This window comes from Oncorhynchus keta, chromosome 36 (assembly GCF_023373465.1).
Source record: "Oncorhynchus keta strain PuntledgeMale-10-30-2019 chromosome 36, Oket_V2, whole genome shotgun sequence".
Lineage (NCBI taxonomy): Eukaryota > Metazoa > Chordata > Actinopteri > Salmoniformes > Salmonidae > Oncorhynchus > Oncorhynchus keta.
The window spans coordinates 26,333,942-26,348,694 of NC_068456.1; the positions used below are offsets into that span (position 1 = coordinate 26,333,942).

General features: G+C 46.9%; 1 protein-coding gene across 1 annotated transcript in view; it reads left to right on the top strand.

Moving 5' to 3' along the window:
• LOC118369850 (cysteine-rich protein 2-like) overlaps window positions 1-14,753 on the top strand; it is a 31,630-nt gene that overhangs the window by 13,593 nt on the left and 3,284 nt on the right. Inside the window, exons 3-6 of the mRNA XM_052498727.1 lie at window positions 7,762-7,819; window positions 12,585-12,710; window positions 14,003-14,077; window positions 14,573-14,667. Of these exons, the coding sequence (XP_052354687.1) occupies window positions 7,762-7,819; window positions 12,585-12,710; window positions 14,003-14,077; window positions 14,573-14,667 (354 nt within the window). The remainder of the gene's footprint in view (window positions 1-7,761; window positions 7,820-12,584; window positions 12,711-14,002; window positions 14,078-14,572; window positions 14,668-14,753) is intronic.

Genomic DNA, 14,753 nt, shown 5'->3' on the forward strand with positions numbered 1-14,753 from the left:
TGACTAGTGTTCTCCAAGTCTCACAGAGTAGGACAAATGTCAAAGGGCTATAGTTGTTTTGGAAGCCTGTTTGATACCCTAACCCAGGGGTAAGTCATCGTCCTGGCCCAAACAAGTCTTTGAGTTGATTGATACTAGGGCTACTGAGGCCACATGTGGCTGGAGGCTCCTTATTTGGGGAGGACAGGCTCATAGTAATGGCTGGAATGGAATCGAACACATCAAACATATGGCTTTCATGTGTTTGATAGCATTCAATTCACTCCATTATTATGAGCTATCCTCCCCTCAGCAGCCTCCTGTGACTGAGGCTACTCATTCAGGTCATTTCAGACCAGTAAGTGACAAAGTCAAGCCTTGATTCAGTGTTTCAGTGTACATTCGTTTGGAGACTATGGGGTAGTTGGTTCAGTGGCCCAGGGAACAGACAGTTGGTTCAGTGGGCCAGGGAACAGACAGTTGGTTCAGTGGGCCAGGGAACAGACAGTTGGTTCAGTGGGCCAGGGAACAGACAGTTGGTTCAGTGGCCCAGGGAACAGACAGTTGGTTCAGTGGGCCAGGGAACAGACAGTTGGTTCAGTGGGCCAGGGAACAGACAGTTGGTTCAGTGGGCCAGGGAACAGACAGTTGGTTCAGTGGCCCAGGGAACAGACAGTTGGTTCAGTGGCCCAGGAACAGACAGTTGGTTCAGTGGGCCAGGGAACAGACAGTTGGTTCAGTGGGCCAGGGAACAGACAGTTGGTTCAGTGGCCCAGGGAACAGGCAGTTGGTTCAGTGGGCCAGGGAACAGACAGTTGGTTCAGTGGCCCAGGGAACAGACAGTTGGTTCAGTGGGCCAGGAACAGACAGTTGGTTCAGTGGGCCAGGGAACAGACAGTTGGTTCAGTGGGCCAGGGAACAGACAGTTGGTTCAGTGGGCCAGGGAACAGACAGTTGGTTCAGTGGGCCAGGAACAGACAGTTGGTTCAGTGGGCCAGGGAACAGACAGTTGGTTCAGTGGGCCAGGAACAGACAGTTGGTTCAGTGGGCCAGGGAACAGACAGTTGGTTCAGTGGCCCAGGGAACAGACAGTTGGTTCAGTGGCCCAGGGAACAGACAGTTGGTTCAGTGGGCCAGGGAACAGACAGTTGGTTCAGTGGGCCAGGGAACAGACAGTTGGTTGGGCCAGGGAACAGTGGGCCAGTGGGCCCAGGGAACAGACAGTTGGTTCAGTGGGCCAGGGAACAGACAGTTGGTTCAGTGGGCCAGGGAACAGACAGTTGGTTCAGTGGCCCAGGGAACAGACAGTTGGTTCAGTGGGCCAGGGAACAGACAGTTGGTTCAGTGGGCCAGGGAACAGACAGTTGGTTCAGTGGGCCAGGGAACAGGCAGTTGGTTCAGTGGGCCAGGGAACAGACAGTTGGTTCAGTGGGCCAGGGAACAGACAGTTGGTTCAGTGGGCCAGGGAACAGGCAGTTGGTTCAGTGGGCCAGGGAACAGACAGTTGGTTCAGTGGGCCAGGGAACAGACAGTTGGTTCAGTGGGCCAGGGAACAGGCAGTTGGTTCAGTGGGCCAGGGAACAGACAGTTGGTTCAGTGGGCCAGGGAACAGACAGTTGGTTCAGTGGGCCAGGGAACAGACAGTTGGTTCAGTGGGCCAGGGAACAGACAGTTGGTTCAGTGGGCCAGGGAACAGACAGTTGGTTCAGTGGGCCAGGGAACAGACAGTTGGTTCAGTGGGCCAGGGAACAGACAGTTGGTTCAGTGGGCCAGGGAACAGACAGTTGGTTCAGTGGGCCAGGGAACAGACAGTTGGTTCAGTGGGCCAGGGAACAGACAGTTGGTTCAGTGGGCCAGGGAACAGACAGTTGGTTCAGTGGCCCAGGGAACAGACAGTTGGTTCAGTGGCCCAGGGAACAGACAGTTGGTTCAGTGGGCCAGGGAACAGACAGTTGGTTCAGTGGGCCAGGGAACAGACAGTTGGTTCAGTGGGCCAGGGAACAGGCAGTTGGTTCAGTGGGCCAGGGAACAGACAGTTGGTTCAGTGGGCCAGGGAACAGACAGTTGGTTCAGTGGCCCAGGGAACAGACAGTTGGTTCAGTGGGCCAGGGAACAGGCAGTTGGTTCAGTGGGCAGTTGGTTCAGGGGAACAGGCAGTTGGTTCAGTGGGCCAGGGAACAGGACAGTTGGTTCAGTGGGCCAGGAACAGACAGTTGGTTCAGTGGGCCAGGGAACAGACAGTTGGTTCAGTGGGCCAGGGAACAGGCAGTTGGTTCAGTGGGCCAGGGAACAGGCAGTTGGTTCAGTGGGCCAGGGAACAGACAGTTGGTTCAGTGGGCCAGTGGCCCAGGGAACAGACAGTTGGTTCAGTGGGCCCAGGGAACAGACAGTTGGTTCAGTGGGCCAGGGAACAGACAGTTGGTTCAGTGGGCCAGGGAACAGACAGTTGGTTCAGTGGGCCAGGGAACAGGCAGTTGGTTCAGTGGGCCAGGAACAGGCAGTTGGTTCAGTGGGCCAGGGAACAGGCAGTTGGTTCAGTGGGCCAGGGAACAGGCAGTTGGTTCAGTGGGCCAGTGGGAACAGGCAGTTGGTTCAGTGGGCCAGGAACAGGACAGTTGGTTCAGTGGGCCAGGGAACAGGCAGTTGGTTCAGTGGGCCAGGGAACAGGCAGTTGGTTCAGTGGGCCAGGGAACAGGCAGTTGGTTCAGTTTGCCAGGGAACAGACAGTTGGTTCAGTGGCCCAGGGAACAGACAGTTGGTTCAGTGGGGAACCAGGGTTCAGTGGGCCAGGGAACAGGCAGTTGGTTCAGTGGCCCAGGAACAGACAGTTGGTTCAGTGGCCCAGGGAACAGTTGGTTCAGTGGGCCAGGGAACAGACAGTTGGTTCAGTGGGCCAGGGAACAGACAGTTGGTTCAGTGGGCCAGGGAACAGACAGTTGGTTCAGTGGGCCAGGGAACAGACAGTTGGTTCAGTGGGCCAGGGAACAGACAGTTGGTTCAGTGGGCCAGGGAACAGGCAGTTGGTTCAGTGGGCCAGGGAACAGGCAGTTGGTTCAGTGGGCCAGGGAACAGGCAGTTGGTTCAGTGGGCCAGGGAACAGGCAGTTGGTTCAGTGGGCCAGGGAACAGGCAGTTGGTTCAGTGGGCCAGGGAACAGGCAGTTGGTTCAGTGGGCCAGGGAACAGACAGTTGGTTCAGTGGGCCAGGGAACAGGCAGTTGGTTCAGTGGGCCAGGGAACAGGCAGTTGGTTCAGTGGCCAGGGAACAGGAACAGACAGTTGGTTCAGTGGGCCAGGAACAGACAGTTGGTTCAGTGGGCCAGGGAACAGACAGTTGGTTCAGTGGGCCAGGGAACAGACAGTTGGTTCAGTGGGCCAGGGAACAGACAGTTGGTTCAGTGGGCCAGGGAACAGGCAGTTGGTTCAGTGGGCCAGGGAACAGGCAGTTGGTTCAGTGGGCCAGGGAACAGACAGTTGGTTCAGTGGGCCAGGGAACAGACAGTTGGTTCAGTGGGCCAGGGAACAGACAGTTGGTTCAGTGGGCCAGGGAACAGACAGTTGGTTCAGTGGCCCAGGGAACAGACAGTTGGTTCAGTGGCCCAGGGAACAGACAGTTGGTTCAGTGGCCCAGGGAACAGACAGTTGGTTCAGTGGCCCAGGGAACAGACAGTTGGTTCAGTGGCCCAGGGAACAGACAGTTGGTTCAGTGGCCCAGGGAACAGACAGTTGGTTCAGTGGGCCAGGGAACAGACAGTTGGTTCAGTGGGCCAGGGAACAGGCAGTTGGTTCAGTGGGCCAGGGAACAGGCAGTTGGTTCAGTGGGCCAGGGAACAGGCAGTTGGTTCAGTGGGCCAGGGAACAGGCAGTTGGTTCAGTGGGCCAGGGAACAGACAGTTGGTTCAGTGGGCCAGGGAACAGACAGTTGGTTCAGTGGGCCAGGAACAGACAGTTGGCCAGTGGGGGAACAGACAGTTGGTTCAGTGGGCCAGGGAACAGGCAGTTGGTTCAGTGGGCAGGAACAGACAGGGAACAGGCAGTTGGTTCAGTGGGCCAGGGAACAGGCAGTTGGTTCAGTGGGCCAGGGAACAGGCAGTTGGTTCAGTGGGCCAGGGAACAATTCATTATTTATTTTTATGTTCTGATGGTCTCAGGGAATGTCTTTCTGCCAGGGAACGCTGGTTTTGCAGGGAACAGACAGTTTTTTCAGGGAACAGCAGTTTTCAGTAGGGAAAAAAATGGACTGGCCCAGGGAATAGAGTTGGTTCAGTGGAGCAGAAGTTGGTTCAGTGGCATGCTGTGGTTGTACTCTCTAGTCTAGTAGTCTTAACCTCCATACTGTCATTGTCCTTTCATCTGAAGACTAGTTGAATTTTAAAATTGCAATATGTAACCTTTTGGGCGACCTGACCAAACTCACATAGAAATATGACTTATGGATCTGTCATTCTCAAGAAGCAAGTCTAAGAAGCGGTATATCTGTTCTATGTGCGCTATTTATATGCTTCCTCTTCTTAAGATACATTTTTGCGTCTTTTACGTCTTTTACTTTCGGTTTTATACACGAGCTTCAAACAGCCAAAAATACAATATTTCTAGTTATGAAAAAAAAATCACAGCAGTTTAGTGGCCCAGGGAACAATGATTATCCAGGGAACAATACTTAATAACAAGTTGGTTAATATACAATATAGTAGGGAACAGACATTTCAGTGGCCCAGGGAACAGCAGTTTTATGGCCCAGGGAAAGCACTTACAGTCAGTCATGGTTCAGTGGGCAGGGAATACAGTTGGTTCTAGGGAACAGACATGGGTGGTCCCAGGGAACAGAATTCAGAACCCACTATCAGTGGTTCAGTGGGCCAGGGCGCCATGCTCTACCAACTGTGCTGGTTCAGAAGGACCACTTGCTTGTTTTGTCACATAAACTAAAATTTGATTTCTGCATAGTGCACCTTTAAGGGTTACTTGTGGATGGAAGGCTTTTTCATATAAAAAAATGACTTGCTGATATAGTCTCAGGGGAGAATTCACATGCTTGACTTTTTGAGAGGCAATTGTCTAGTAGTCTTAACCTCCATACTGTCATTGAGAAGCAGTTGAATTTTCTTACACAGGTCCTTCTGGACAGTACATGGAATAATGTACAAGCACTGCTAGTTCACTGTCACCAGCCCATATACTGTCTACTTCAGGGGTGTCGGTCTGCCAAAAGGTCCTCACCAAAAATCAATATTTTAGTTATGAAAAAAAAATCACCAGTTTAGATGGTACTGTCCAGCTTTCTTGTTTTGTCACATAAACTTTTGATTTCTGATTACCTTTAAGCGTGGATGGAAGGGTCACTGACTTTTCAACATTTAACATTACATTTACAGTCATTTACAAGCACTGCTCACTGTCACCAGCCCAGAGCGACTACTACAGGGGTGGTGCATTCACAACTTTTTCTATGACATCCTGAAACTGTATGAATGTAGGTCCATTGTCTTTTATACACAGTTTCCATTTGATTTGAGTCATTTTAAAGGAAAACAAATTCTCCCCTTCTCTCTCTCAGGGGTCAAATATATATTTTCATCAGGGAGGGACAGAGAGGGGAGAATGGCATTTGCATTCCTGAAAGGGTTTCTCATTCGGGGAACTCTCATTACTTCTGGCTGTTGGGATCATTGAAAATACAGACATGCCAAAAGTCATGGGTACCTGATGTTGGCATCTTTAAAGTTAAGTAGATGTTAAAAGACTAAGTATACATTTATAATGACCTTGTCAGAGAGGCTGTAGCCTACAATGCTAACATATTCATCACATTGAAAAATGTCTTCTCCATGACATAACGCCCTCAGTGACAGTGTGACAATGAACGGGCCAAAGTGTGACATCACAACAGACTGTCAGGTCTGTAACGGATACTTGTGGTATCAGAGGTTGAATCCCATTTGGGACGCACGTTCACTCTCCAGAAAAAAAACATCATTTCAAATGATCAGACATGGGACAACCTGAGTCACAGGCTGTCCTAGACACCATGTTCCAGACCTCAGTGTCCGTATATAAAGAGCCTGAAATAGCTATGCAGGAAGTGATGATTAAACTTTGAAGTTATCAGTGTGTATATGTGACACATTCAATGATTCACTATGAAAATCATGTGCGTATTTAGGAATAATATGCTTTTTTTATGCTTTCTAAATTTCACGCTACGGTTAGTTTTCGTTGTATTAATGGGGCAAGCAGGACGCTAAACAAATCTACGCTCGTAAAACAATGGTATAGCAAGGCCTTATCATTACAACAATTATTATGAGAAAATACATGTACAAATATATATACATATTTTTTGTCACACAGCAAAATATTTTGTTGCATATGTGACCAAATAGATCGCAGTTTAGAGCCCTGTATCCACATCAATGCAATTGAACCGCAAATAATTGCACACTAAATGCCATTTCTTAATATGTACCTACACGGTGTTACCATTGTTTCTGACAATGTAATCACCTTATGTCATTCTGGGATGATCTGAATCTTTACGCAGCAAAAGGGTATTTCATTAGAGACTTCAGTGTTTTTGGATAATCTTCTTTGGAGTTTTGGTTTGTCTTACTTTGTTGTTCTTGTGGCGTAAGGGAGTTTGTCAAGTAATTAAATATTATTCTGCTTGAGGAAACACATATCTCACACACACATATCTCGCACGTACGCACACAAACACACACACAGATCATTCCTGTGTGTTCAGAGTGAGCTGTGTCCGAAAAGAGGTGTGTCACATTCATTCATATAGGTACTGTTTGAGCTGTGTCACACACAATAACCCAGTGTTGGTCCGAAAAGAGGTGTGTCACATTCATTCATATAGGTACTGTTTGAGCTGTGTCACACACAATAACCCAGTGTTGGTCCGAAAAGAGGTGTGTCACATTCATTGCGTGTTTCTAAGGTTGAGTCATAAAAGGCACCCTATTCACTAAATAGTGCACTACTTTTGACCCCATGGGCACTGGGTGCCTTTTGGGACTTACTCTCTATGGTTGGTTTCATATGCAGCCATTTAGATTGAAGAGCTTGAAGAGCCTGGTGAGGTCACAGCATCCTAAATCTCTGCTATCCTCCTCTCAGAAGGGTGTTAGTTGTCTAAATATTGCCCTCTTCCCAGTTCATGCCCCGAAATGTGAGGGAGCTAGCTAGAGCATATGGAAGCAGTTTGTTCAAATTAAAGTCTGAATTGGGGAGGTGTTTGAAGGATCTCTGCTCTGCTCGGCCCAGTCCGTTTTAGGACTGACAGAGAGAGTTCCTCCATAATTAACTTGAAGGGGTCAGGAGGAGAAGGCATTTGTATATATTTGAAAGACAATTGCTGCCCAATGGGCCCAGGTCAAATGCAGTGCACAATAAACAGAATAGGATGCGATTTGTGACAATTCCAGTGACCGGTCAGCGGTCACATTCCTGAAATATAACATCTGTCTGATTGGTTTAAACCCAATGCTTTACAATAACGTTGACTGGCTGTAAAGTTCAGTTTCAGTGAATTGTGAACTGTTTCAGTAGTTTCAACTTCAGTAAACAGGTTATTTCTGAAATAAGTAGAACTGTTTCAGTAAATAGTAACAGCTTCAGTAAAAAGTTTATTTATGTAATAAGTAGAACTGTTTCAGTAAATAGTTACAGCTGAAGTTGAACTTAAATTGTATATTTGTTTTTATTAATGAACCATATTCAGCTATTTCTTATGACTATAGATTATTTGTTAATATTAGACATTCTCTGTCTTTCAGCATGATGGACTGCCCTACTGTCACAAACCATGCTATGGAACTCTCTTTGGACCCAAAGGTAAGAGATTACTGTTAAAAAGCCTCATCACAAATATATGACGAGGAAGAATGTCTAATAGCATACATATAGGATCATCTTTGTTGTCTCTGAGGGGGAAATTGTCTTAGATACACAGTGCTGTTGAATAAAAAAAAAAATGTATATATACCCGTTACACACACACTGTCACGCCCTGACCTTAGATATTTCTGTTTTCTTTATATTTTGGTTAGGTCAGGGTGTGACTAGGGTGGGTATGCTAGTTTTTGTATTGTCTAGGGTTTTTGTATTGTCTAGGGTTTTTGTAGGTCTAGGTGATTTGTATGTTTATGGTGGCCTGATATGGTTCCCAATCAGAGGCAGCTGTTTATTATTGTCTCTGATTGGGGATCATATTTAGGTAGCCATTTCGCTTTGGTGTTTGTGAGATCTTGTCTATGTGTAGTGGCCTGTCAGCACTCGTTTGTATAGCTTCATGTTTCGTTTAGTTATTTAGTTAGTTTGTTCAGTGTTCCTTCTTTAAATAAATAAGAATGTATGTATACCACGCTGAGCCTTGGTCCGATCCTTATAACGAATGTGACACACACACACGCACACACACATAAACACCTCCACACTTCATACAGCATCACAAATGCACTCCTTTCCCCACTCACACAAACAGTCATAACAGTAGTTGAATGATTAAGAAAACAGTGTTTAAAACATTAGACCATTTTATCACACAGATACTATATGGTTTTTCAAGGCATTTCCAATGCATCAAAGTGCATGACCTCTTCAGTGTGCTGTGTGGAGCCCAGACAGATATTTATATATCTATAATGACCTCCTGCCCTGGTGTTATGCAGCCTGACCAGAGCCTATTCAGAGCCTATTCAATTATTACTCCTAACCAGGTGGGCCTAATTTCTTAAAGTTCCTTCAATGAACTGAGATAAGGCGGAGCTTTACCTAGCATGGACTTGTAGATGACCTGGAGCCAGTGGGTCTGGCGACGAATATGTAGCGAGGGCCAGCCGACTAGAGCATACAAGTCGCAGTGGTGGGTGGTATAAGGTGCTTTAGTGACAAAACGGATGGCACTGTGATAGACTGCATCCAGTTTGCTGAGTAGAGTGTTGGAATCCATTTTGTAGATGACATCGCCGAAGTCGAGGATCGGTAGGATAGTCAGTTTTACTAGGGTAAGCTTGGCGGCGTGAGTGAAGGAGGCTTTGTTGCGGAATAGAAAGCAGACTCTTGATTTGATTTTCGATTGGAGATGTTTGATATGAGTCTGGAAGGAGAGTTTGCAGTCTAGCCAGACACCTAGGTACTTATAGATGTCCACATATTCAAGGTCGGAACCATCCAGGGTGGTGATGCTAGTCAGGCATGCGGGTGCAGGCAGCGATCGGTTGAAAAGCATGCATTTGGTTTTACTAGCGTTTAAGAGCAGTTGGAGGCCACGGAAGGAGTGTTGTATGGCATTGAAGCTCGTTTGGAGGTTAGATAGCACAGTGTCCAATGACGGGCCGAAAGTATATAGAATGGTGTCGTCTGCGTAGAGGTGGATCAGGGAATCGCCCGCAGCAAGAGCAACATCATTGATATATACAGAGAAAAGAGTCGGCCCAAGAATTGAACCCTGTCCCCATAGAGACTGCCAGAGGACCGGACAGCATGCCCTCCGATTTGACACACTGAACTCTGTCTGCAAAGTAATTGGTGAACCAGGCAAGGCAGTCATCCGAAAAACCGAGGCTACTGAGTCTGCCGATAAGAATATGGTGATTGACAGATACGAAAGCCTTGGCAAGGTCGATGAAGACGGCTGCACAGTACTGTCTTTTATCGATGGCGGTTATGATATCGTTTAGTACCTTGAGTGTGGCTGAGGTGCACCCGTGACCGGCTCGGAAACCAGATTGCACAGCGGAGAAGTTACGGTGGGATTCGAGATGGTCAGTGACCTGTTTGTTGACTTGGCTTTCGAAGACCTTAGATAGGCAGGGCAGGATGGATATAGGTCTGTAACAGTTTAGGTCCAGGGTGTCTCCCCCTTTGAAGAGGGGGATGACTGCGGCAGCTTTCCAATCCTTGGGGAGCTCAGACGATATGAAAGAGAGGTTGAACAGGCTGGTAATAGGGGTTGCGACAATGGTGGCGGATAGTTTCAGAAATAGAGGGTCCAGATTGTCAAGCCCAGCTGATTTGTACGGGTCCAGGTTTTGCAGCTCTTTCAGAACATCAGCTATCTGGATTTGGGTAAAGGAGAACCTGGAGAGGCTTGGGTGGGGCGGGGGAAGCTGTTGGCCGAGGTTGGAGTAGCCAGGCGGAAGGCATGGCCAGCCGTTGAGAAATGCTTATTGAAGTTTTCGATAATCATGGATTTATCGGTGGTGACCGTGTTACCTAGCCTCAGTGCAGTGGGCAGCTGGGAGGAGGTGCTCTTGTTCTCCATGGACTTCACAGTGTCCCAGAACTTTTTTGAAGTTGGAGCTACAGGATGCAAACTTCTGCCTGAAGTAGCTGGCCTTAGCTTTCCTGACTGACTGCGTGTATTGGTTCCTGACTTCCCTGAACAGTTGCATATCGCGGGGACTATTAGATGCTATTGCAGTCCGCCACAGGATGTTTTTGTGCTGGTCGAGGGCAGTCAGGTCTGGAGTGAACCAAGGGCTGTATCTGTTCTTGGTTCTGCATTTTTTGAACGGAGCATGCTTATCTAAAATGGTGAGGAAGTTACTTGTAAAGAATGACCAGGCATCCTCAACTGACGGGATGAGGTCAATGTCCTTCCAGGATACCCGGGCCAGGTTGATTAGAAAGGCCTGCTCGCAGAAGTGTTTTAGGGAGCGTTTGACAGTGATGAGGGGTGGTCGTTTGACTGCGGCTCCGTGGCGGATACAGGCAATGAGGCAGTGATCGATGAGATCCTGGTTGAAGCCAGCGGAGGTGTATTTGGAGGGCCAGTTGGTCAGGATGACGTCTATGAGGGTACCCTTGTTTACGGAGTTAGGGTTGTACCTGGTGGGTTCCTTGATGATTTGTGTGAGATTGAGGGCATCGAGCTTAGATTGTAGGACTGCCGGGGTGTTAAGCATATCCCAGTTTAGGTCACCTAACAGAACAAACTCTGAAGCTAGATGGGGGGCGATCAATTCACAAATGGTGTCCAGGGCACAGCTGGGAGCTGAGGGGAGTCGGTAGCAGGCGGCAACAGTGAGAGACTTATTTCTGGAGAGAGTAATTTTCAAAATTAGTAGTTCGAACTGTTTGGCTATGGACCTGGAAAGTATGACATTACTTTGCAGGCTATCTCTGCAGTAGACTGCAACTCCTCCCCCTTTGGCAGTTCTATCTTGACGGAAGATGTTATAGTTGGGTATGGAAATCTCTAAATTTTTGGTGGCCTTCCTGAGCCAGGATTCAGACACGGCAAGGACATCAGGGTTAGCAGAGTGTGCTAAAGCAGTGAGTAAAACAAACTTAGGGAGGAGGCTTCTGATGTTGACATGCATGAAACCAAGGCTTTTTCGATCACAGAAGTCAACAAATGAGGGTGCCTGGGGACATGCAGGGCCTGGATTTACCTCCACATCACCCGCGGAGCAGAGAAGGAGTAGTATGAGGGTGCGGCTGAAGGCTATCAAAACTGGTCGCCTAGAGCGTTGGGGACAGAGAATAAGAGGAGCAGGTTTCTGGGCATGGTAGAATATATTCAGGGCATAATGCGCAGACAGGGGTATGGTGGGGTGCGGGTACAGCGGAGGTAAGCCCAGGCACTGGGTGATGATGAGAGAGGTTGTATCTCTGGACATGCTGGTTGTAATGGGTGAGGTCACTGCATGTGTGGGAGGTGGGACAAAGGAGGTAACAGGGGTATGAAAAGTGGAACTAGGGGCTCCATTGTGAACTAAAACAATGATCACTAACCTGAACAACAGTATACAAGGCATATTGACATATGAGAGAGACATACAGCGAGGCATACAGTAATCACAGGTGTTGAATTGGGAAAGCTAGCTAAAACAGTAGGTGAGACAACAACAGCTAATCAGCTAGCACAACAAACAGCAGGTAAAATGGCGTTGACTAGGCAACGGGGCCGACAGATAAAACAAACAAGCAGAATGGAGTACCGTGATTAATGGACAGTCCAGCGTGCATCAGCTATGTAGCCAAGAGATCAGTGTCCAGGGGGCAGCGGTGGATGGGCAGGGAAGCTGGACTGGCGAGTGTTATCCAGGTAAAAAAAAAAACTAACAATGACTAAATAGCATATTACATGATTGTTGTTGTGGGGGTGCCATAACACCTGGAAGAGAAAGTGGGTTCCAGCAGTTAGGGGCCAATAGGGGAGGTTAATTAGACTGGGGAAGTTAAATGTAAAGAGGGTTACACATCTGACAAACTTGCGCTCATATCAAAGAAAATTATTTTGAGGAGCTTCATAGATTATCCATAAAGAATGAGATCATCCTACATTAAAGTTGAGTTGACCCCAGTCCATACATACATACAACATACATACAGAAACAAGGAATTTGTCTGGAATGTGTGTGTCTCTGGTGGTTTTGGTTGGAGGTGGGCGGTGTTTCTTTCTGGATGTTTGGATAAAGGAACCTCAAACCCAACTGAAAAACAACAGGCATTTCCCCTTGGCTTCTTCCTCCTCTGTTTTCAGTCTATCAGCCAAGATGGGAGTTATGCAGTAGGACCTCTACTGGGGCTTAAAACATTTCCTTTTTAAAATAAATCACACTGACAACCAAATTCCTCTCCTCTCCTCCAGGTGTGAACATCGGAGGGGCAGGCTCCTACATCTACGAGACTCCTCAACCCACCTTCGACTGCCCCTCTGAGGGATCCCCCACCACACCATGGACCACCATGCAGGTCACCTGGAACCAACCCAAAGGCAAGGGACAGTAGATCCCAGATCTATTTGTCATGCTAAACAATGTCCACAGGAGCTGAGCAAGACAGCACAAACCGATTTGGGACCAGGCTAAAGCGAGGGGAGTAGTAGTATTATTAATTAAGGGAGCTTAGAGTAGCATATTGTCTTGATGAAAAACAAATACCCTCCTTAGCTCTCGCAACCTCGCACACACACACACACACACACACACACACACACACACACACACACACACACTGTTGGTTAAGGGCTTGTAAAGTAAGCATTTCACGGTAAGGTTACATGTTGTATTTGTCTCATGTAACAAATAAAGTTTGATTTGATTTGAACCCGTCCTTTTTATCAGGGCTGCTCAAATAAACTGGCCTTGCCAAGTGCTCCAAGTATGACCGTTAAGGGTTAAATATAGCAACATAAAGGGAATAGAGAGAGGGTTACTCACCACCAAATGGTTGTAACGACTGTCTTGTTTCACACACAAACATACATGCACTTGTAATGACCCTGTGTTTGTCACTGGGGAGGAATGAGGAATTTTCATTGGCCAGCTTTGATTGGCTCACTTCCTGAAGTATTTTGCCTTAATGAGGCTTTTCCTACAGACGAGCCAATTGTGTTAGTGACACTTCACATGTGACAAGGGACGTAATGTTCCAAGTAAAATTGACACGTTACTTTGAGTTATATAAAAGGATGGCTTGTATCTAAGATACATTTCTAAGATATAAACCCTCTAAATCAGGACCAATGGTTTTGAAGTGATTTGCAGCACAAGAGATGTCGATCTCTGACTATGTCTTCAAAGAACCATCTCTGATTACAAGATTCAAGATTGACCAACAGATCTTTTTAAAAGATCTTCTCCACAATTTGTGCTTAGCATTTCCTTTGAAGATTAAAATGATTTTGACGGAAGGGGTGGGAGAGTTGCTGATTGCTCGTTATTACGATTATAATGATTTATAATCTGTTGAAGCTTTGCCTTTTGATAATGTATGTATCACAATGCGTTACTATTCAATCTGCAAACTGCGTGGTGAATTTAGAATAGATAAGTTGTGTATATTGAATAATTCTGTAAAGTAGGAGATTACATTTATTTTACAGTAGCAGCTGGACTTGGTCACTGGTATGCTGAGTTTGTGTCTGTTATTATATTTGCTGTCTGGTTGGAGGAATACAATCTGCATGTTTCTGTGGGGTTCATTTCTGAGTTTAAGTGAGGTTAATTTATTAATTTATGTGGGGTGAACTTATGAATAACCTCCAGTCACTGTTGTTTTTCCCAGTTCTTCCCCCTCCAACCAGGACATTTGCTGGAGAGACCTCACTCTGTCCTGGCTGTGAGAAAGTGGTCTATTTCGGTATGTTTTGGTCAGACTGTTATTTTCAACATTTGCTTTCTTATGTTTATTTTCTATGTTAGTTTAGCAGATGTGTATATTTTCAAAGCAACATACAGTACAGTGAGTGCATATATTTTTGGTGGGAATTGAACCCACAACCTTGTGTAACCTTTATTTAATTCGACAAGTCAGTTAAGAACAAATTCTTATTTACAATGACAGCCTACACTGGCCAAACCCGGATGACACTGGGCCAATTTTGCACCGCCCTATGGGACTCCCAATGATAGTCGGTTGTGATAAAGCCTGGATTTGAACCAGGGTGTCTGTAGTGACGCCTAAAGCACTGAGATGCAGTGCCTTCGACCGCTGCACCACTCGGGAGACCTTAGCATTGCAATCACCACATTTTTACCAACTGAGCCACATAGAACCATGTGCACTGTTTATTAATGATCCTGACATGCCAGCTGAATGAGGTGGTAGTAGTGACGTGTTTGTCTGTGTGTGCAGCAGAGAAGGTGATGTCCCTGGGTAGGAACTGGCACAGACCGTGCCTGCGCTGTGAGAGGTGTAAGAAGACACTGACCTCTGGTGGACATGCTGAGGTATTATATCCACATTATTACTGTAGTGGTTCCCAAACGGTGAGGTTCACCTGAGGGGCAAGCAAAATGTGTACAATTGCAAGAAA